General features: G+C 42.7%; 1 protein-coding gene across 1 annotated transcript; it reads right to left on the bottom strand.

The window, feature by feature from the left end:
- Positions 1–307: 307 nt before the first annotated feature.
- On the bottom strand, positions 308–24,289 carry lta4h (leukotriene A4 hydrolase). The gene is made up of 19 exons (XM_084330403.1): positions 24,093–24,289; positions 19,702–19,832; positions 19,116–19,236; positions 17,571–17,639; positions 16,897–17,001; positions 15,046–15,098; positions 14,845–14,917; positions 13,162–13,302; positions 12,710–12,733; positions 12,471–12,541; positions 10,821–10,932; positions 7,859–8,003; positions 7,395–7,498; positions 7,179–7,249; positions 6,630–6,684; positions 6,437–6,532; positions 5,825–5,907; positions 3,734–3,838; positions 308–1,849 (listed from the first exon to the last, which is right to left on the bottom strand). Exons 1-19 carry the CDS (start codon positions 24,252–24,254, stop codon positions 1,711–1,713), a joined length of 1,860 nt encoding a protein of 619 aa, XP_084186529.1. The 5' UTR covers positions 24,255–24,289; the 3' UTR covers positions 308–1,710.
- Between the last annotated feature and the right edge of the window lie 507 nt (positions 24,290–24,796).

Here is a 24,796-nt window from a genome sequence, read left to right as displayed (position 1 = left end):
GGACTCTGTGTGAATCCCAAACCTGATGTCCAGACACTTCATTCAGCTCCTCAAACTCACTGCTGGGCTTCTGGAGCGGACCCTCTACTCACCATACTAGTGTTACGTGGTATGATTGCTATGCACCGATTATTTTGTACTGTAACTCAATGTACTGTGTGTAAATAAAAAAAAACAAAGAAGTTGATTTTTTCCATTCTCAACCCTTCCAATTGTATCTTATGCAAGAAATAAGGGTTTTCAATTGCTTTGCTCATCAACTCATGGTTGAGACTAAACGTTCTCATCAAACAAGACAACAGACACATGACTGAGGATATGCTTTACTGTTATGGTGATGAGTTATTACAATAAAGGGAATGCGGCAGTGATTACTAAAAGAAAATAACCCATAGATAAGCAGGTCTTGGATCAGCTTGCATCTGCACAATTCAATGTATTCAATTACATCAGCGTTGTGGACACCTTGTAAGCAAACAGGTGATCGTGATGAAATGGTAACCATGAGCTGTGGTAAGATATTAGTCTTGAGAATACTGTGAATATTGCATCGGTGAAAACGTGAGGTTTTATTACAAAATCAGGAGGTCTCTTCCCTGCCCTGAGACGGATACTTAGGTCACGCAGACAAAAAAAGGTGTTCTGCTCTAAACCAAGGATGCCGATTCTCAATACATCCCCAAGCAAAGTAGAGGCGACTGCAGTATAAAGGATATAGGATGTGACAGTACTTAGGATTAATTCATGGTGAAATACTGGCTGTGTGTCTAAGAGTTGTCGTGGGAAATACTGGTGTTAGTCCAGGCATTTTACCCAGAAATGTGGGTCAACCTCGTACACAAATTGCAACAAAAACAAACTCAACGAATTTTGTGTCCTCAATACTGTATGTTGTCCTAAAAGATTTCTTAAGGAGTTGTATGAAGGGAAAATGTTGAAAATCACCTAAATATGATCCAAAACCGCCTTTTTATGCCTCCGCGACAGCACGGGTTGTCCGTCTGTATGTATATTATTATTATCATCTCGTGAACACGATATTTCAGGAACGCCTTGAAGGAATTTCTTCAAATCAATTAGGCACAAACTTCCACTCAGTACAGACTACTACTTTCATTGGTCTAGGGTAACCACGCCCCTATGCTTAAGCCCTGCCCCCATTTCATATCTCGTGAACCGTTTGTCAGAGACTCGTACTGTACGTATCGCACACAGTCGGCGGGACACACACACTCACACTTTCTTTCGTATTTCTCATCCCCACAAACCCCTGAAAAGTGGTATATATATAATTGTAACCCTTTCAAATAAGAAATAATTAACCCTTTCACTGCCACACGACAGAAGGTTAACCCTTTACTATCACACAACCGACGGCGATGCTCCATCATTAGCATCATCCGCGGAGCTAATGATGGAGCATCGCCGTCGGTTGTGTGATAGTAAAGGGCTAACCTTCTGTATTGTCACAGTGAAAGGGTTAACCGGCTGTCGTGTGGCAGTGAAAGGGTTAATAGGGCGATGGCGGCCATTTTGTATTTCCTGTATTTCAGGATTTCCCCTTTGGATCATTCATTAAGACTTTTTGTATGTCAAAGAGGACGCCTTTAGGGGTAACGCTATAAGTCAAATAGCTATCGATGCAATTTGTGTGACGTTACATTATTACTGGACTACAGAGTGCCCGCTGTGCTGTGAAGGGGGGTGTGTTTATAAGCCGGTGGTCTGGGCTGCGTCCACCTTCAGGTCCTTGGCCACCAGGTGAGCCGTCACGGAGTGCATGGCTCCTCTGTGGGCCGTGAACATGCGCAGAGCCTCGTCACGGAACTTATCAAAGTTAAACACCTCTCTGCAAAACAAGAGGGGGGGGGAACCCCGTAGGAATTAGATTAGATTCAAATGTATTGTCATCATACGGCACAAGTACAGCACAACGGAAAGAAGCTTGGCATCCAACTGAGTGCAAATGTAACCGTAAAGTACAATGTACAGGTGATTAAACTGGGTATAAAATATATAAATGAGTACTACTGAGTAATAGTGCTAATCAGATGTATGTAGAGTTGTAGTATTACTATGTACAGTGATACAGGTATAAAGACACTATGGTAGTAAGTCATACTGGCCAGCAGTATGACTAGTAAGAGTAGATAAGTTACATGTACAGATATAGTATCTACAGACATATATATATATATATACAAATAGCTTTATATACACCACTATTGTACATGCTATCATACAGAGTTATATGCAGGTGTATATAGAATAATTATATGCAGGTATTTAGATATCTATATATACACATCTATATATATGCAGTAAAATATAATATTATAAATGTATATATACACCACTATTGTACATGCTATCATACAGAGTTATATGGGTAGACTATGAGGTAGATAGCTATGATTATTATTGCAGTGTAGGGCAGATGAGAGGGTCAGAAGAGAGAATACACCAAGGTGTTTAAAGCAGCTACCATGAGTTACCATTATTAAAAAGGTAAATAGTATTCATAAACAATTTTGATAACTTGCCTGGTAGAATTTCTGTGAAAAAGAAAATAAAAAACACAAGTCCATTCCTGAGAAGATTGATAGCCTCTGTATTCTGCTTGCAATATAAGTGTTACGTTTAAAATACTACATTGCCCCTGAACCTGTTGCTTCCGGTCTCAAAGAGGATGTTGCCATCGTTTCATCTGTGGTTGTAGATTTGAGGATTTCCCACCAAATCCAACCCCCGAAACACACTCTTTCATTAAGGCGAGCACAGAAAGACTCAGAAGAAGCTTCTATCCCCAGGCCATCAGGCTGCTAAACGAACAATGAATGAACACTACACAACAACAACCACCAAACGCACATAGCACACACATCCACACGCACACACTCACTTTAAACAAACACACTGTAGCACCCACTCCACACACTTTATAGCACACACCCACTTTAAACAAACACACTGTAGCACCCACTCCCCACACTTTATATTTATGGATGAAGGATTGCACTACAACTCGTACACCTTACTGTAAATTGTACCTAAAATTGTACCTCATCCCATTTCTGCTTTGCACTAGATAGTACTGTACATTAGTACACTGCATAGTATATTATATGGTAACTCAGAACATTGTACATATGTCTATACCGAACACTGTGACCTCATTTTTCTTCTTCTAAATTACATGCTATATTATGTTATTATGTTATTTGATACTATCTTGTCTAGCACAGTCTCTGGAGCGTAACAGTAAGAAGCATTTTGTATGAAAGTATTCTGTACTTCTGTATGACAACTATTAAAGAACTTGAACTAAAACATAAGATGGTCCTGAATGTCTCACGTTTAAAAAAAAAAAGTAATTATGTCAGGCTATCTGAATTAAGTGTCCATTCATTTAAAAGAAACCCCTTTCCTACACGGCTCCCTTTAAAAAGGTGCTATGATAACATTCAGCCACTAGATGTCACACTAGCACCAGCACATCATTTATCCAATCGGGTGCATTCCATGTGGGGAAATGGGAAGTACATGCATGCAAATCTAAACCACATTAATTTTGGAAACATTTGTAATGATAAATTCATGAATCAATCACTTTTATTCTGCACATTTCTAAAAGCTTGAATGATTACTCTACATAAAAATGTCAACTATAGCACCTAATTAAATAAAACAGAGTTCTGCGGATCAGTAAAACACACAGCACACCACAGAATACCTGAACAGAGGCCGTGTGTACTTCATCCTCCCCTGATCGGTGGCCATCTTGAGCGCCACGGGCACCATTTCCTCCCATTTAGACCTCACACACAGCCGTAGCCACCTGGAGGGGGGAGGGGGAGAAACAGCTACAGTGGTGAAGATGTCCCTGATGTGGCTGCTCTGTGGATCAGCAGACTATGGCGCATTATAACACGTACTCCAAACAGGGGCGTAGTGAGACACGTTTTCAGATTCTGTATAAATATTGGAGGTCACAATTCAAATGGATTTTCGATTATTTTACGTGTTCAAATCTATTCGTACTACAGAGCTACAATTATAGATTATATATACATACATACTACGTACTACACAGCTTGGTTTGGCTCCGGTATTTTTAAAGTCTAACAGTGAAAGTGAGCCTTAATAGCAGTAGCCGTACCATACCACCAGTTAAACTGAAAGAAATAAAACAAGACCTAGGGAAGAGAATGAGAATCGTTTCTATAGGCCTATACTGTATTGAACCTGAACGTACATTTATTTTTATTGTGTATCTCTCTCTCTCTTTCCCTCATTGACCGTATTCACACAGCGGTGCTCTTATGTCATGCTCAGGTTGGGAACAGGGTGGAAAGGAACCCAACCTGAACCAAACCCGAGCATGACATAAGAGCAAAATGGCCACCGTGTGAATATGGTCAATTCTCCACTATAAAACTATTTAAGCTGCGTTGCTATAGGAAACATTTAGGACTGAAGTTTATTTCCTGTCGGAACAGCCGCCAGGATATCCAATAATAGTCCGTTCAGGAATGCTGGTTTGTTTTTGTCGTCGGGTTGAAACTAGTCTGGATCCCAGGACTGAGACTGTGGTTATAAGTGCGCCATCGCCCGACTATTTCAGTCAGAATTCTCCTCCCACTATCTGCCCCGCTATTTTACAAAAAGGGTAAAGAAGTGTTTTTCCCCCTATGCCGGAATGATGAATGAATGAAAACTTTATTTACCATGAGTTACCATTATTAAAAAGGTAAATATCATTTACCTTCCTCCGGCGCTGGCACGGCGCTAACACAGTGTGGAGAGAGGTTAGGCTACGTGAGACTAAGTCCAAACAGTCTATACACTGTGTCCAATGAAGCATACACGTCAAAATGGAGATTGAGAGACACATCTTCTTATAATGTGTACTTGTTCTGTTGTGTTTTTGTATGTCCTTTATTTATTTTGTGTCGCGTGTGTTATGTGTTCCGATTCTGTATTACATTGCACAAAATGTGGGACCCTCTCGAAAACTAGATACTGTATCTCAGGCCCCGTTTAGACGGAAACGCTAGCAGGTGAATCCGCAAAAATATTTTTGCTGATGTGCCTTTCGTTTATACGGAAACAGCGTTTTTACGGGGTGAAACCGCAAAAAAGTGAGACTACCTTCCAGGGTGGAATTCCTAGAAACGCAAAAGCTTTGCGATCTCGTCTAAACTATCAAAACGTATAAATCTGTTAAAACGATGACGAAAGGGTTGTCACGGCTCTGGTCGCGCGTACTGCTTACGTCACAGGTAGCAGGTATGCGCCAGTAGCCGAGACGTAAACAAAGCAAGTATGTCTGACTATTATCAACGGAGATCACCTGAAGGCTACATTGGCAGTACTTTTAACCCTTTCACTGCCACACGACAGAAGGTTAACCCTTACTATCACACAACCGGCTGTCGTGTGGCAGTGAAACGGTTAAATACACAAGAATCTGTCCCGCGGCGTGATGAGTGGACCCACTGTCTGTGAGTGACTCTGCTTTGGTGCAATCACATTCCCCATCCACAGTCTGCGAATCAGAGGCAGAGTAGGGCGGGTCTTCACAGCACGTCATGTGACATATGCGCCAATCGTGTGACAGCGGGTCTCCGTCGTTACAGCGTCGTCTGCACGGAGAATTCCACTCCAAAACGCTTGTCTAAACGTAAAATTAAAAGTGGAACCGCAAGATGACTTTTGCGGTTTCTGTTCACAAAACGCTCGTCTAAACGGGGCCTCAATGTGGATTTTCCCAATAAAGAATTTCAATACAAAAGAAAAGACGTCCCCCCCGGACGGTGCCGACCTGAAGCGGATCTCGGCGTTCATGTAGGAGTTGAAGTCGTACACCTCCTGCATCTTCTTCACGTGGCTCAGCGGCACCGCCTCCTGAAAGAACACACACACGCGGTGCGTCACCGCGTAGCCCGTCGCCGTGGAGATCATATCCACAAGGTGGATATTTTGCGCCAACGTCACGCTCGGGGTGGGAACAGGGTGGAAAGGAACCCAACCCGAGCGCGACGACATAAGAGCAAAATGTCCACCGTGTGAATATGGCCAATGGAGGCCGTATTAATGACATTGTGTGTGTGTGTTGTCGACGGCCTATGCTCCCCCAAAAGGAGCGATAGGCGTAAGTAAGTAAGTGCGTGTGTGGGGGGGGGGGGGGGGGGGGCAACAGTGGCTCAAGAGGTAGAGCAGTCATCTGGCAATCAGAAGGTTCCCGGTTCGATTCCTGCCCCTCCCGACAGTGTGTGTCCTTGAGCAAGACACTTAACCCCCTAACTGCTTCCCGATGGTCAGGTTGACACCTTGCCTCTGCCGTCGGTGTGCGTGAGTGAACGGGGTGAACGTGAGGCACAAGTCGTAACGCACTTTGGATAAAAGCCGCTATATAAATGCAGTCCCATCTGACCTCCTGGAGAAGAAGAGACAGGAACTCGATGATCTGGTGGCAGGAGAGGGTCTTCACGTCTGTGGCTCGGAACGCTCCCAGGTCGCCCTCTTCAGCCTGGGAGGGAGAGCGGACAAGAGTCAGCAGAAGAGGCGACGTGAGAACAAAACGTACGTAAGCACTGTGTGTGTCATCGTCACTGTATCGACCGCACCTTCACCCATCTCTGGCACAGGGCGATGCAGGCGTCGGCCAGGGTGGTGTCATACCTGGCACACGGGGGAAAGGACGGGGCACCGGATCAGTGCAATAAATTCAACAATAAACAAACACCAATTGTCCTATTTCACCGTCATTAGTAGCTGTATGTAATAATTAGGGATGTCCGATATTGGCATTAAAATGTGATATCGGAAAATATCGGTATCGGTTTTCAAAACACTTTTTTTTTTTTTTTTTTTTTTTACATTTCTATAACCTTTATTTACCCAGGCAAGCAAGTAAGAACAAATTCTGATTTTATTTATTGTCAAAAGTATGCATACTGTTGTTAATTCCACAACAAGAGATATGTAATGTTAATTACCTGAAATTATTCAGTTTTTTGGTGACGGTATTAGTGTGATTTGGTGACGGTATGGTGTGATTTGGTGACGGTATTAGTGTGATTTGGTGACGGTATTAGTGTGATTTGGTGACGGTATTAGTGTGATTTGGTGATGGTATGGTGTGATTCTGTGAAGGTATGGTGTGGTCTACTCACTGTGGTTTGACAGGGGGCATCCCAGGTGTGTGCATCCAAGCGTTCCAGTCCACCTTGTTCAGAATGTCCACCTGAGACAGACGGCACACATTAGGTTCACCTCAGTGTCAATAAATGCACACAGAGACGCCGTGACTCAATCCAATAACAATTAGGTACCTTCTTGCTTCCAGTTACTACAATGACAAAGAAGTAGACGTTATTGGTGACGGTTACCTTGTCCTTGAAGTAGGTGAACAGGTACTTTTTCCACTCCTCTGTGGTGACACTGCTGTAGGCAAACATCTGGATGTAGGACTTGACAAAACCCATGAACACCTCTGGAACAGATCACAAGTCACAGCCACGTTAAAAAAAGATATTCGTACACGAATATCTTAAAAACTATGCAGATTTATTTTGCACATAATCTCGTTTGGGACGGTGCGATTATGTGCAAAATAAATCAGCATCCTTTTTTTGGTGAAGTGCCCCTTTAAAGTGGAAGTGCTTTAACAATCAACCTATGAACGTTTTCATTCACACAAAGTATCAGAGGAAGTATTGTTGTCGAGGTATCAATATCGAATGTCGGCTATTGCTATTGAACCTTTTCAAACAATACCCAGCCCCAAAGAAGTGTTAAATAAAACGTGCGTGCGTGCGTGCGTGTGTGTGCGCGTGCGTGTGTGTGGTCTGACCTGGGCCGCCCAGCAGCTCCTCCAGGTGGTACAGCAGGGCGAAGCCCTTCTCGTAGGGAACAGAGGAGAAGGCGTCGTCTGGGTTCACCTCGTGCAGGCTGGGTACCAGGCAGGTCAAGGGGTTGTCGGCCCCAAACGTGTTCACCTGTTGGGGAGATGGGTGTAGAGAGTAGAGGGTACGGAGGTTTATATAATGAGAAGGATCACTGTGGTCGTTTAATCAGAGACAGTTTATATAATGAGAAGGATCACTGTGGTCGTTTAATCAGAGACAGTTTATGTAATGAGAAGGATCACTGTGGTCGTTTAATCAGAGACAGTTTATGTAATGAGAAGGATCACTGTGGTCGTTTAATCAGAGACAGTTTATGTAATGAGAAGGATCACTGTGGTCGTTTAATCAGAGACAGTTTATATAATGAGAAGGATCACTGTGGTCGTTTAATCAGAGACAGTTCATATAATGAGAAGGATCACTGTGGTCGTTTAATCAGAGACAGTTTATATAATGAGAAGGATCACTGTGGTCGTTTAATCAGAGACAGTTCATATAATGAGAAGGATCACTGTGGTCGTTTAATCAGAGACAGTTTATATAATGAGAAGGATCACTGTGGTCGTTTAATCAGAGACAGTTCATATAATGAGAAGGATCACTGTGGTCGTTTAATCAGAGACAGTCTATATAATGAGAAGGATCACTGTGGTAGTTTAACTAGAGACAGTCTATATAATGAGAAGGATCACTGTGGTCGTTTAATCAGAGACAGTTTATATAATGAGAAGGATCACTGTGGTCGTTTAATCAGAGACAGTTTATATAATGAGATGGATCACTGTTGGGGAAATCTGTTAACATTAAAGATGGCAGCAACGACGAAAATAATAAAATGTGATGTGATTTCATTTTCAGTACAATTATAATTTACAGGATCTTGAAGTGAAATTTTTGTTTTAAAAGATTTAAGGTTTAAAATGAATAACGATCTCACACAGTGGGTGGTTGCCATGGTAACTAAGTACTCAGGCAAAAACTACTGGAAGTGAAAGATTTTACTCCTTAAATGTCCTTTGCAGTGGAAAAGTACTGAGTTCATGCAAAAGTGCTAGTTTTTATGTACTTCTGTTAATAAAATAGGTTCTGCATTTCTTATCTTGCACTAAATGTCAGGCTATATCTAGTATAGAAGAAAGCAGGAAGCCGGACCAGCACTCTCAGATTCAATCTGAGATTAAATCTGAGAGTGCTGGTCCGGCTTCCTGCTTTCTTCTATTTTATCTTCGGGATTTCAGCACCCAGTGTCAGATATTGAGAGCACGGTCTATCTTGACTTTCAGGCTATATCTAGTGAAATAGTCAAACCACGTGAAAAATACTCTGCAACACATAACTTAAACCTTTTCAACCTCCGTAAAACTTCAAGCCCGCTGTGCTAAACCCCTAAAAACACAGATATTCCAGTTACAGTTACAGTACACAGACGACTGTGCCTTCTTAGCACACACACCAGAGGCCCCACAGAACGCCCTAAACTAAATATGTTGCAAAAAGAACGCCCACTAAATATGTTGCAAAAAGAACGCCCTAAACTAAATATGTTGCAAAAAGAACACCCTAAACTAAATATGTTGCAAAAAGAAAGCCCTAAAAAATATGTTGCAAAAAGAACGCCCTGAACAAAATATGTTGCAAAATCTATGCAGCATTCGCCTCCAAGTCAACATCCGGAAGACGGAGTTCATCACACGGCTTGTTTCTTCACCGGCTAAGCTACCAGTCTTTACAACCAATGGCATTGAAGTAAGCCGACTTCTATCCCGGAGAACCCCTCCCACCCCCTCTATATGAGGAGCTAGAGAACCCCTCCCACCCCCTCTATATGAGGAGCTAGAGAACCCCTCCCACCCCCTCTATATGAGGAGCTAGAGAACCCCTCCCACCCCCTCTATATGAGGAGCTAGAGAACCCCTCCCACCCCCTCTATATGAGGAGCTAGAGAACCCCTCCCACCCCCTCTATATGAGGAGCTAGAGAACCCCTCCCACCCCTCTATGAGGAGCTAGCCAAGATGAGGAGCACGTTCAGCCAGACTCACCCCCCCTCTACCAATACCCTGCCCATACCTGTACCCCCCCCCCCCTCCCCATGCTGCTATGATGCATAATTTCCCCAATGTCCTCAATAAAGGAATATCTCATCTTACATCTCAAAGTGGTGGATCACTTCACATACCTTGGCAGCTCCCTCTCCTCCTCCTGCTGCTCTACTGACGAGTCCAGACCCAACCGTGACTCAGCAGCCTTGGGTTGGCTGTGCTTCATAGTCTTTGAAAATGAGGAATCCGAGGAGCAGCACCAAAGTAACTGTCTGCATCCCCAGCCTCCTGCACAGCTCAGAGATGTGGAGCTCCTACAGACTCCACATCAAGGTCTTCCATATAAAAGAAGCCTCCAGCGCATCCCGGGGAGAACATGGGAAGATCCTCACGGTGAGATTCTGCCACGAACACAAACAACCAAAGCCACGCTGGCAAAACACCCGTCTCCACCAGGTCATATCATTTGCATGTCTCCCTCCCTGTCCCTACAGCTTCAGCCAACAGTCTGGCCAGTAAAAAAAAATTAAAAAAGATCACACCAGAAACATACTAGGTAGTGCAACCTCAAGCCCACCGCTCTGGAAAGTCTCGACCGATAGCTCGGCGGTCCGCGTGCGCCTGTGGCTACTGAGGCAGCTCTGCCTGGACAAGACGGACCCGTGCCCTGGCTGCAGTCTGCCAGTCAACTCTGTGAGCCTCCCCAGTCACAGGACATATATTCAAATCTATTTATTAGGATAAAACCCTTGCGATGTACCATCTCGTTTTCAACATCAGCAACGGACATGGAGTACTGTCATCATTGATCATCACGCTACATGTGTGTGTGTGTGTGTACAGTATATGTATGCGTCTATACTCACAGAGTCCTGCAGCTCTTTCCAGCCCCCCATGGCCTTGAACTGCCTGAACTGCTCGCTCTCCATACACCTGCCAATCATCCTCTCCAAGTAGACGGTGTGGCCTTCGTTCAGCCTGTCGACATGTCATCAACAATGGTCATCATCCTTAACACTTTAAGGACCAGCCACGAGTTTATACGTGTTACGGTGCCATGCGTTGTGGACCAGAGCCACGAGTTAACTCGTGGTGAGTTGTTATTGTTTTATTCCATATTAATAACGCTATTAACGTCCCCGATCGACTTGCAGGACCTACCCGCATATTTGATTTTCGAAACATGCAATACCGGCCAGATCCGCTTAGGGGCGCCATCGCTCCACTGCAGTATCATTTAGGGCGATTGAAAAAAGCCTCGATCCCAGCCAAACATACTCCATCTTTGATCACGTTACCGAACGCAGATTTCAGCCTGGAATAATGGGATTTATGATCAGCCAATGGACATATCGATCTACCAGATTCCGATGACTAATGACGAAATGCTGCCGGCGATCACATGGGCTGACGGTAGGATACTATTCCCCCAAATTACAGCTGGATTGGACATTGTTTTAAAACGCAACGTGATTGATCAGTGAAAATGGCTACTTGAACGCACACTGTATTGCTAATCAATAATAGTAATCGGCGTCCCCCGCCGCCCCCATTTCATCCATAGATGCTCTGTAATAGTCCGGATGCTACGCAGTTTGTTTTATTTCATTCGTATATATACAGCAGAAATGGCGTTTGATATAACGTGACTAGCCTTTAGCCTATTATCTAGCTCCCCAGAAAAAAGACAAGGCGAAAACTGCGATAAACCTTATATTCACGGCGCTATAAAATGACAACCAACCGATGGATTTTTATTTTCTTTAAGCCATTATGAAGGCACGGTTTATGCACTCAAGTGACAATGAGAATGGACAGATAGCAATACTATAAAGTATATATATAGCTGTTAGAAAGTACATCGGTTTGTTGACAACGCTCGGTCCTCTGGACTATAAATCGCCGCGGGACTTTGGTCGCCAAAGTGTTAAAAGATGCACCAGCTAATAATTTCCCATCGTTTGACGGGAAGACTGTGGAGTGGACTTATGTTGAATAAACTTAATTTACATTCAGTCATTTAGCTGACAGTTTTATATATATATATATTTTTTTTCTCTTATTTTTTTTTAAGTTCTGTACAACAAGACCGCAGGAAGGGTACAACTCTGGCAGGGTATTTTAGGGTAACATTGTGCGTCAAACAGTGTCGAACTTGAGTGCTACCCTACTATTAGCATAGTAGGTAATAATATAGGCAAGGTAGATTCCTTAGTAGCAGAGTGCATACTACTGAAAGACAGTACAAGGTTAGTATTATTATTATTTATACTTATTTAATTTCAGACAGAAGAAGTGTGTTCTTAGTCGACGACAGAAAATTGGGCAAGTTGAGTCATTTAGTGGTTGAGTCTGCACAGTCCTCATGGGGCCGGCAACGAGGACCTTTGTGGACAGACTCACTCAACCACTAAATGATGTGCTTAGTTATTCCACGGAATTGTACAGGGTTCAGTCTACATGGTCAAGAAAAGAAAGGTTGTACATTTTTCACGTAGTGTTTTACTGTAGTTTACCAGAAGTGCTCCCAGGTTTTGTTGGTCACCAGGTTTCCAGTCCAGCTGTGGGAGATCTCATGGGCGATGACCTGCCAGGACGTAAACACACTGGTTAAATGATCACACCTGTAACTTTACACTTCTACAAAGATTACCTGTCAGGACGTAAACACACTGGTTAACTCATCACACCTGTAACTTTACATCTACACAAATAGCACAACTGGATAAGAACACAATGAAAGATGTTTGCTTACGTTGGATAGCGACCTGTCTCCAGCCTGCAAGAAAAGAGCAGACAAGAAAGTTATTGAAAACGACGAGCAGCAAAATGATGGGCTGCTCAGTGTACAGCAAAAAAAACAATCCTAGCAATCTTAACAAGATCATTTCGCTCGTTTTCGCTCCTTTCGACGAGCTCATTTGTCTTTGAACAAGTGAAACAATCTCACCACGTCGGCTGATTGTTATATTTGAACCCTTTCACTACCACACTACCAAATGGTTAAGCCTTTCACAACCACAGTACAGAAGGTTAACCCTTTCACTACCACACCACAGACGGTTAACCAGTAGTCAAAGGGTTAACCTTCTATAGTGTGGTTGTGAAAGGGTTAAGAAATACAATTAATCAATACAAGATTAAATGATTAGTTAAAATGGGAGGTTTTCTGCTGTGTGTGTGTGTGTGTGTGTGTGTGTTGTTTACCAGCAGGGTGGGGGTGGCGAAGGTGAGGCAGGGGTTCTCCATGCCTCCGTAAGGGAAGGAGGGCGGCAGCACCAGGATGTCGTACTGACCCCACACGTAGGGCCCCACCAGGTCCTCCGCCGTCTTCAGCATGGTCTCCGTCTGAGGGGGACGCACGCAGGGGTCCGAGTCACGCCGACGCATGTCGTAGTAAAGGGACAGGTACGACCAGATACAGAGATACCTTCGCATACCCGGAGATGTGTATTTACCTAATGACTTTGGTCTTAAATGTACAGCATATGAAGTGAGTGTTCTCTTAAAAAAGGAATCCTTTTAAAGCGTTGGTATTACATTGGTGTCATAAGTACTACATGTACTACAGTATATACAATTGTGTGAGTGAATGGGTCAAATGTGAGGAACAAATTGTAAAGTGCTTTGGATAAGCACCTTTTACCCATTATTATTATAAATTTTTTAGAAGACGTTCTGTATATATATATATATATATTAACAGGTGGGATTTTGCTGGTTTGATAGGGTGGCATTAAGGGGGCCACACCTTCATGCAATAGCCAAGAGTAACTGAGGGGCCATCTTCAGTGTGGTGTACCAACTCCTCAGCCGAACGTTTTTAAAGTCGAATCGTACGGTAATTTCAAAAGGTACTCACAGTTGCACGAGGGTTTCACACAAAAAAGCGGGGTGCTTTGAAAGCTCGGCGTTGCTAATAAACATTTAAAAGAATTTTTATAAACGAGTCAAAATCACTGAGGTAGCGTTGCGTCAAAATGGCTTACTCTTTTTCGTCCGCATTGCGGCATAAATCAAATCAAATTTATTTGTAAACATCACAATAAGTCAAGAACAAAACAAGAACACCATAAAGTCCAAATATTTTAAAATAAATGCAAAATAAATAAATGCAACACTCCCAGACATCCCCCACGCGAAGGTAAGGAAAAACTCACTAAAACCTAGCAATAGGAAAAAATGCACCACAGGCAGTGTGGAGGAGAGAAACCTTAGAAGGGCCGTTCAAGGAGGGGATCTCCCTTCTTAGATGTCGGTGATAGTAGTGTTGCAGTAAAAACAGGCGAACAGTTGGTAGGCATGCACTCATGTGTGTAGTGAAACACAGATAAGTGCATGCGATACCAACTGAACATTTTGAAAGATTAAAGATAGAGCCGATAGCGATAGCAACTGAACATTTTGAAAGATTAAGATTAAAGATAGAGCTATTAGCGATAGCAATTGAACATTTTTGAAAGATTAAAGATAGAGCTGACATGCCGGAGCGCTGTGATTGCTGGGCGCACCAGGCATGTGACAAAGCAGAAGAAAAGAAGAAGCCAATCACAGCGCTCCGGCATGTCACAATGCGGAAGAAAGAGTAAGCCATTTTGACGCAACGCTACCTCAGTGATTTTGACTTGTTTATAAAAATTATTTAAAGTGTTTATTAGCAACGCCGAGCTTTCAAACCACCCCGCTTTTTTGTGTGAAACCCTTGTGCAACTGTGAGTACCTTTGAAATGTCTCTGCGATACATTTATAACGAACCGTTCCGTCAATAACCAGTGCTTCATGGTGAACATTCCCATGCTTAGTAATGAAGAGCAAGTGACTGTGTATTCAAAGCAAGGCGTGCATCACAGTCACGAAAGGGGCCAACTCATCACTGTGGGGAGACCTCACCTCTGAGAACTCAAAAGCCGCCCGGTCCACAAACTCTTTCTCGGACCACACACGGGAACGTGGACCAATCTCTCTGGTCAAAAAAGAAAGAAGCACTTGTTAGCTCTTGCAGTGCAGTTGGGTGAGCGGTGATTATTATTATTTTTTTTACACATTCATATGTGTGAATGAATGAAAAGATACTATATCTGCAGCCTATACCTGCTCTCCAGAGCTCCTACCACGATGGCGATGAGGTAAGAGGGCATGGGCACCTGCGAGAGGTCAAAGGTCAGCAGGTTAGGGTGAGAGGGGTCAAAACACAAGAGGCAAACGTTCACATATTTACCGTTTACTGTTCTGCTTCATGCATTACATACCTTGTAGTTTTATTTGGTTGTTTGATGTGTGTTTTAAATTAGTGCTCTTAATCCGTCTCTTTTCTATTTTATTTTATTGTTTTGTCCCCTTTCCCCCTGAGGCCCTTTTGTCCTCTCACCAGGCAGTCATTGTAAATAAAGATTTGTTCTTAATTCAAATCAATAAATTTTTATTTATAGAGCACATTTACAACAGTTGTGATTGTGACTGTACCAAGTGTTTCACAGATAAAAACAGAGCAAAGAAGAAAATACATATACAAAACATACTAAATATAAAAGTGCAAATACAAATAAGTTCAGGGGATCAGATAGAAATAAAAAACTAAATAAGAATAAAAGAAAGAAAAGTGCAGTAGAAAACCAAATAAGGCATAAAAGGACTAAAAGTAACGACCTAGGAGGCAGGCTCAGCTCTGGTCAAAGGCCAGGGAGAAATTGATCTGCCTGGTTATATATATATATATATATCTTTTTTTAAAGGAAACATTGTACTGTAACACCCATTCCACGTAAGGTCTTAAAAAGGCAATCAGACACTCTTAAAAAAGGAGCACTCTGTAAGATGTTCGATGGTCTGGAAGCCAGCCGCTACAAACGAAGACTGTGGAGACTCGACCACTAAATGAAGTGACAGTAAGACTGTGGAGACTCGACCACTAAATGACATGATAGTAAGTCCACGAGGGCGTCATCGAAAGCCTTGCCTACTGCTCATTTCTGCTTCCATCAGCAACTGTACTAGGGCTGTCCCCGACTAAGGATTTGGATAGTCAACTATGATTGGCCCAAATTTGCCGTTAGTCGACTATTAGTCGACTTTAAAAAAAGAAATTAAATCATTCCATTTGGGCTGTGGGGGGTGCTTAATGTCTGAAGGAGTCGACTGAAGGCTTCTTGTCCTCTGCAAAAGCATGCAATTGGTCCACTGATGGATACATCTTGATATTTGTCTAGTCTAGTGTGTTCATTAGATGGGTGAAATCCTCTTTCAGTGCCTCTGTGCCTGTTTTCTTAGGCACTTAGCCTCTGGTATGCGTGCCATTAGCGTTAGCATTTATAAATGTATTTATTTTTGTATTCGACTAAGAGGTTGGCAGTCGACTACGGCTCCTTTCGACCGATTAGTCGACTAATAGGGGTCAGCCCTAAACTGTATATTACTGTACTTTGAACACTGATACCGAAAGACATCTACGACGTCAGATAGGACAGAGGTCTTTGATGGGAGATATATATATATATAAACCAAGCTCCGGACCCGGGGCGACAGGTGTTTTGCAGGAATGCCCTCCCCAGCCACACCCGGACTCCCAACACCCTACTGTCCTTAAAACAGCCCTCAAAACCCACCTTTTCACTCTTTGCTTTCATTAACTTTTTTAGTTTTGTTCCGTTTTTTTTTTTTCGGTTTTGTTTCCCCCCCCCCAAAAAATGGAATAATTTCAGGTAATTAACATTACATATCTCTTGTTGTGGAATTAACACAACATTATGCATACTTTTGACAATAAATAAAATCAGAATTTGTTCTTACTTGCTTGCCTGGGTAAATAAAGGTTATAGAAATGTAAAAAAAACAACAAAAAAACAGATACCGATATTTTCCGATATCACATTTTAATGCCGATATCGGCCGATAATATCGGACATCCCTAATTATTATTATATACGCGATGAGAGATGGACTGACTGGTTGTCTGAAGCGGTAGATGATCCGGCTGCCGTCCTGGGGGTCCGCCTCCTGTCCGTCACGCATGGCGCTCATCACCGCCACTAACTCCTTGGGGACAGAGACCTGCGCCGGGGAACATACAAGAGTCAAACAGGGTATCCTGGTGAAGTTTAACACAGCCATAGTCAAGACTTTTCTACCACTGATATGTACCATCCCCTCCGTACAATCCCTGCATCATCCTGACGTACTGATTGAAACGGTGCACTTGATGCTCGTCGTTTTGTATGTATGCATATATGTACATGTGTGTATACTCCTTTACTGTATCAAGCACAATCTCAGGAGGGTAGCATTTCACTAAAGTGTACATGTTGTACCGTATATGTGACTAATAAAACTAAACTTGATACTGTGCTATTTACGTCCATTTGATATGCACTACATTGCCCTGAGGCTAATTAGTATTATGTATGTGTATTGTAGGACGTTGTTGATATTTATCACCTGCTGTACAAAAAAAAATATTAAAATAATCCACAGTGTCTTGGTTGCTTGAGCATTGAAGTATCTACATCTGAATCACGCCACTGCATTCTTCCTCCAAAGTAAAGAAGATGTCTCTCACACACACACAGTCAGAAACAGATTAATTAATATTCACACACGGATGTGTGTGTGTGTGTCCTAACCTGAGCATAGTAGGTGTGCTTCACAGAGGGGCTGTCCTGACAGGGAACCATGCTCCTGCAGTGGTGAGCCTGGACAGGGGTTAAAGGTGGCGTCAATATCTACAAATATGAAATACCATCAATCACAATCATCCAATTAGATTATCATCACTGTTCATATCCATAAAGAGCTGTTAATACCAATAACAGCGGAAAGTAAGCCAATGATCCAAGGTCTATTCATAGAGCTTATCAGCTGCACCTTTGGACAGAAGGAGGAGGGTGGTGTCGAGAGGAGGAGAGAGAGGATGTGGAGTCGCAAGACCAGAGAAACCCATCGAGTGGCGCAATTACTGACCCACCAGTTACATCATGTCATCTAAATAAGTCGTTTTGAAACACTTTCAACGTGACAAAAAGAGAAAAAGAAGAATTATCGGAATGTGCCCATGTCTGTGTCTGAGCACAGAATATGTGTGTGCGTACGTTTTAGGGAATGGGTTTATGGAAATATTGTTTTGCCTCAAAAAATATATTTTCCCTTGTTTTTACCGGCACCTACACTGTGAGAGGGGACCCTATTAACTGACACCGCTGAACGGCATGCTGGGTACAGGTAGCACCTACACTGTGAGAGGGGACCCTATTAACTGTGACACCGCTGAACGGCATGCTGGGTACAGGTAGCTAGCTAGCCAGGTAGCATAACAGTCTGTTAACAGCTGGGAGAACAGAAAGGAAAGATGAAGAAAGAGAGACTGGAGATGCTACATTGTACAGTAGCAAAGTTGTGTACGTTTTCCATGTTGTTTCACTAAGTTCACACATTTCAAGCATCAGTGTGATGATTTAATGTTCAGAATGAATGCTTTTGTTCCCAGGAATACGGTAGCCTGGTCCGTTAGCGTTAGCCGTTAGCAATGACAGCAGCCGGTTAGCTTACGTGTTATATTATTATCTCACATTCGCTATTAAGTAAAAAAAGAAACTAAATCATACCGCTAAACTGGAGGCTCAGATATTTCAAGCATCAACAATGTAACTTAAAGAATGAATGCTTTTGTTCCTGGACATAACAATTTTCAATTAGTAATCGAATAGTTCCCAGTGACTATCAAATAGTAATTTTGTGAGTTTTGCCCATCCCCAGTATGTTTGTGTGTAGATGAATGGCCAACTATTTTACATATCATGTGCCAAAGGTGTGAATGCAGCCACATCATATGCAGCACAGTACGATGGATTACAGCACCAATTCCTCACATTGCTGAACCAGTTAAGGCAAGAACCGATGGGTCTTTATTCTGGGGGGCGGGGGGCAGAAAAGGAAGACATGTTGTAACAAAGATGAGATAAGATCAATAGATATTCCTTTATTGATCTTCTTGGGGAAATCTGGGCATCATAGCAGCATGGGGGAGGGGAGGTACAGGTATGGGCAGGTAATAGGAGAAAGACATACATATAGGCAATAAAATGTTATCTGAATATAAAAAAAAAAAAACGGTACAAACAATATAATTAACGGTGAATATAAAGACATGAGGAGAAACAAACGGACGCTACCTGGCACTGGCTGAAGAGGTAGGGCTGCTTCTTGCCAGCGGTCTGCTCCGGAGAGAGCCACTGTAGGGCCGACGCGCTCGGGTCCGTCTCGTAGCTCACCTCCACGATCACATGCTGCCCCCTGAAAACAAAAACAGCAAGTCCACACCACACATTATCGCATTCATTCGCGCCTACAGCACCCAGTCCGTGGTCGACTGCCAACTATTTGACTCCGTTGTAAAGGCTATTGTATGTATGCATCGCTAAAAAGCCACATGCTAAACATAGGGCTTAAGGGTGTTCTCCGTGTCCCAGGGACTGATGGAAATTGTGCAGCGGATGGCTGAATCCGACATATAGTACAACCACATTTCTGGGATCTGGGATGATTGCTCTCCAGTTCAGGATGAATACAACTGTAGTTTGGGACGGTTCCAGGATGATACCGGTAGATTACGTTTCACAAGGCCTCCTGCTAAACCCAGACGGCCGTCTGGTCAATTGACCGTCGTTCAGTCTTAAAAAGAGGGAAACAAACTCAGGGGGAGGCGGTTAAATCAAGTCCACCTGCTTCAGGGGGTCAAACCGACGAGCGCAAGGTCACCTGGAGAGTTCAAAGGGCAAGGCGATCTCGAGAGGCGTCCCCATGAAGCTGTGCTTGGGGCCCATGGTGTACTTGGCCTCCCGCCCGCCAGCCGTCACCTTGGAGATCTTCAGATCCCTGGTGTCTAGGGTCTACAGGGGGGGGGGGGGGGGGAGAGAACGGGGAGAGGAAGCAGAAGAAGAGGAAGGAGAAGAAGAGGAAGGAGGAGAAGAAACAAATGTGAAAGATGAGACATGGAAGTGGGAGAACAACAGTAACCGCCAAGGTTGCAAATAGAAATTGCGAAAACCCACTGTTGAAAACCACGTTGGCCACTAGGGTTGTGTGAAGATGGATACATTTAAAGAAGTGATTTTTTTTTATTCACCAGTATATTTTGCAGTTAGATCACTATGACTAGTATATATATATTTTTTATAACCAGAGCTGAGATGATCCATTTTTTAAAAAGGAGCTGTAAGTAGAGATGTTCCGATACCATTTTTTCCTTCCCGATCCGATTCCGATACCTAAGCTTTGTGTATCGGCCGATACCGATACTGATCCGATACCATCCGATATACTGTTTTTAATAATAACTAGAAAGTAATTGTATTTATTCAACAACAGATGATTGTATAGATTAGTATTAGTATCATTAATTGACAACTATGCTCACGGAATGGTTGTTGGTACATTGGTTCCGCACGGACGTTATACATTGTTGCACTTCCTATCCAGACTGCTCCGTTTTCAGTTAGCTACTAGCCAGAGCCAGTAATGTGTATGTTGTGTATGTGTATATACCTTTTTCTTCTCTGTGCATGCAGTAGGAGTAGGAAGACGTTGGGAACTAGGCTAATGGAGAAACCTACTTCCAGTGACTGATGCTAAGCTAGGCTAACGGTGCGTGTCTTCCTACTCCTACTGCATGCACAGAGAAGAAAAAAGGTATGTATCTTCTTGTCTAACTCCAGGGTAGATGGCAAATAAGCTAATTTCCCAAAATGTTGGAGTTTTCCTTTAAGCTAAAACTAGCTCTTCAGCTAATGCTAATAACACCAGCAAGCTCCCTGTCGCAATGCTCTGTCGGGAGTTGGGACAATGGCATTTAAGAAAGTATCTGCTGTTAAAATGACAAACAGCATTGACACTTTAATTCACGGTCGATTAAAAACACGTTTGTTTTATAATGCTGACTCTCAGCAGGAGGATACCGCACGTGTTGTTGATAAATTACTCATATGGTATCGGAGGCTAGACTTTCGGGGTACTCGCAGATACCGATACCAGCATTTTAGGCAGTATCAGAGGCATTTCCGATACTGGTATCGGTATCGGAACAACTCTAGCTGTAAGTGGTATTATCTTGTTTAAATAATAGCATTCACTGCCATCACTGATCTAGGCGAGTGTGTTTGGTCAGTAACGTGTCTCCTTCAGTCCCTCCTCTCTGCAGTGTGTTTGGTCAGTAACGTGTCTCCTTCAGTCCCTCCGCTCTGCAGGAAACAGAACATAATACTGGATATGCCGTTCCCATGTTATCCAATCAGGAGAGAGAGCACCACTCCTGATGCTGATGCTAGGATCCTGATGAGTGCGGAAATACCACCACATCACTCCCATCCTCAAGTCCCTTCACTGGCTCCCCGTCTCACTCAGGATTGAGTTCAAAGCCCTGCTCACCACTTAATGCCTCTACGGAAACGCCCCCCCCCCCCCCCCCCCCTATACCTCAAAGAACTCATCACCCCTCACTCCTCCTCCCGACATCTCCGCTCTGGCCAGGCAAACCTCCTCCAGCGCCCAAGGACAAATCTCTGCACTATGGGAGATCGGGCTTTTTGCTCTTCTGCTCCCAGTCTGTGGAATGCTCTCCCTGACTACCTGAGAGCACCACAGACTGTGGATGCTTTTAAGAAAGGCCTCAAAACTCACCTTTTTAGTAGAGCCTTCTGTTGACTTTTTATAAAAAAAAATTGCTCCACACATTTTATGTTCTTTTACCAATTTCTTTTATCAGTTTTATTTATTCTATGTTTCTCTATGTTTTAGTCTTGCCTATTTTTATATTCCTTCTTTCCTTTATTCTCGCTAGTTTTTAAGTTCTTTTAACTGTAGCGCTTTGAGATTTGCCCCGCAACTGTAAAGCGCATTACAAATAGAATCTATTATTATTATTAGTATTACTACAAAAAATTGTCTGACAAAAATAAGAAATAGAAACCATTTTAAGAAAATTATGTGCTTGAAACAAGTAAAATAATCTGCCAGTGCAGTAAGCAAATTTGACTTGGTAAGATTTCTTGAAATACATTTTTTTATCTGGGGTTCTCTCTCCTGATTGGATAAAGTGGGAACAGAATACCAGGAAATTTATTTTCTGTTTAGTGTGTAGAGTGGAGCACTGTGGAGGGACTATGAGACCCATGTTACTGACCAAACACTATATATCAGTGATGGCTGTCAGAATATAGCTATCAACACTTACTTTAACAAGAATATACCACTTACAGCACCTATAATGTGGTAGCTTTTATGCTCTAGGGAGGAAAAGTAAGGAAAGACAAGAATGAAAAGGTGAGGATGGGCTGTGAATGTGCATAAAAATAGCTATTAATATTAAACATACATAGCCCATAAGACCACACACACACACGTCCATCTTGTTGATTCACTGTGGATGTCATCATAAATGGACTGCGTTTATATAGCGCTTTATCCAAAGTGTGTTACAACTTATGCCACATTCCCCCGTTCACTCACACACCAACGGCTGAGGCGACCATGCAAGGTGCCAACCTGCTCATCGGGAGCAGTTAGGGGTTAAGTCAAGTGTCTTGCTCACGGACACTTCTACAAGCTGCCAGGAGCTGAAATCAAACCAGGAACCTTCCGATTACCAGATGACCACTCTACCTCCTGAGCCACTGTCGTCCCCATATCTGTATAAATCCCATACCTACTCTTACGTAGTTATACCACTGGCCAGTATGGCTTACTACCATAGTTTATACCTGTATCACTGTACATAATTATACTGTACAGTGAAACAGCATCTATTACTCAGTAGCTTGTTATATATACCACATTTGATCACTTGTACATATTGTTAATGCACTTTACTGTTACATTTCCACTCTGGTTAGATGCCAAACATATTTTTGTTGTACTGTACTTGTGCTGTAATTTTACAATAAATGTAACAACATGTGGCCCATCATAACATCATGATATCATGTTTCACCGTGGACATATCCCAACCCTATTAGACACCGTCTCCTTTCCTCCCACTGCTGGAATATGGAACACTAAGAAGATTCATTACATGATTGCACATGTTCCACCTCGAGAACTTAAAATGCCAGCCCTGGTTGACCTTGATCTAAAGTCCACACGCCTCCCATGCTACGCCGCTCAGCCCTGCTGCAGTCAAAGTCCAAGACCTGTGTTCTAAGACTGATGCATCGACCACTGCTGGTGTTGAATTGCAATGTGTGAACACACTCTTTAATGCATCCAAACGGTTGACCCGTGACATTTGACCAGTGTTGGGGGAGGGGGGGGGGGGGGGGGTAGCTACTCTAAAAGCATTTTTCCAAGCTACCGATTACTTCACACCAGAGGAAATTGAACTACAGCAAAGCTACCCCCAGGGGAAATATAATTTGATTAACTAAAGCTGCGTGTACAAAAAATAGCTCAAACAAAAAATTATGAAATCCACATATGAAATGCAATAGCAAACGATAACAACGTATGCAGTGAGTGTATTGCAAAGTGCATGCTTCTCGCTTTAAAAAGGGAGGAACAAGAACTTCAGAGACTGCTTGTGTGGTCTAAGAGTTTAGCCTGTTTTAACTGCAGAGATTGTGCAAAGTCTGCAAGAAGTTTTAAACGAGAAGTTAACATTCCTTGCCCTTATTCTCTGTGGGAAAACCCAGGTAGGGGTTTGTTTCATGACTAGTAGTAGGCAGCTATCAATAGACATGAAATCGTTAGCAGATCCAGTTAAATTTAACCACACTTCAAAACTACAATCAATCTGAATGAAATACAATTTTACTATTGGGTGAAACTACTCTCCAACACTGCATTTTTTTTTGACAGACCATCTTAGAAGCGATGAATGGCCAATCTTGCTGTGTGCATAATGGTTTTTATCATTGAGAGCTGTCTCGTGGATGATGATGATGATGATGATAATGATCTGCGTTCAACGAAAATGCTACTTTTGTCTCAGGATCCAAATGTACAGTAACAACATCACACAGTCATATAGACTTTGGGGGGGAAAGATGAGGGGGGGGGGAACATAGAGAAGACTCCCAACTGATTCAAACTGTGGGATCCACATCATGTGTATTTAGGACGGTGGCTACACCGGTTGGCAGCTCGTTACTGTAACGTACCAGAGACGAGAAGTGATCCTCCAGGACTTCGATGGTAAGTGCAACCTTCGCTTTGAAGACATGTCTGTCAAAGTCCACATGGTAGGTGAGGTTCAGGTGCTTCGTGGCGCACTTGGTGAAGGAGGAGGAGAAGGAGCCGGGGTCCGAGGTGGTTGGAGCCATGGTCGTGTTCGTGGAAGAGTGAAACAAGAAGCCTGTCAATGCCGGCGTTTTTATAAACTACAATCGTACTCGTCGCCCTTCCTTATGACGCCGGCGGACCGCGTGCATTGTGGGAGTTGTGGTTGAATACCGGGGGCTGAATGCGTTTTAAAGTGTTGGAACAAATACACAAATACTACATTTACCAGAGTGCGCCCGTGATAGCTCTAACCAGTATGTATAATATTTGATTTTATATAATAATTAATATATATTATGATCATAATCTAATAATATAAATCTAATATAACGAAATATAAAAGTATACACATAAAATAATAATACTTTTTTTAATGATATATTATATACTTTTCTTTCCTTTTTTTTTTAATTATTATTATTATTTGATGTTTATTTTAATTATATTAGATTTATATTATTAGAAAATATGATCATTTTATCCAGGCTCCAGGTTTTTATTGCAAAGTAGTGAAACCATTCGATCGACAGTTGATTGATTGATTGAAAACTTTATTAACAGATTGCAGAATGGGTAGAGACCG

The sequence above is a fragment of the Notolepis coatsorum genome (assembly GCF_963971535.1).
Source record: "Notolepis coatsorum genome assembly, chromosome: 15".
In the NCBI taxonomy this organism is placed as follows: domain Eukaryota; kingdom Metazoa; phylum Chordata; class Actinopteri; order Aulopiformes; family Paralepididae; genus Notolepis; species Notolepis coatsorum.
Note: the sequence above shows the minus strand (reverse complement) of the source record. Positions and strands in the feature narration are given on the sequence as shown.

Bases quoted from the DNA above. Each gene is read 5' to 3' on its own strand.
- lta4h (XM_084330403.1), bottom strand. From the start codon at position 24,254: ATGGCTCCAACCACCTCGGACCCCGGCTCCTTCTCCTCCTCCTTCACC. The intron at 7,499-7,858 runs GTCAGACCACAC...GATCTGTTCCAG, and splicing joins GGAGCTGCTGGGCGGCCCAG to AGGTGTTCATGGGTTTTGTC. The intron at 7,250-7,394 runs GTAACCGTCACC...CGTCTGTCTCAG, and splicing joins TCACCTACTTCAAGGACAAG to GTGGACATTCTGAACAAGGT.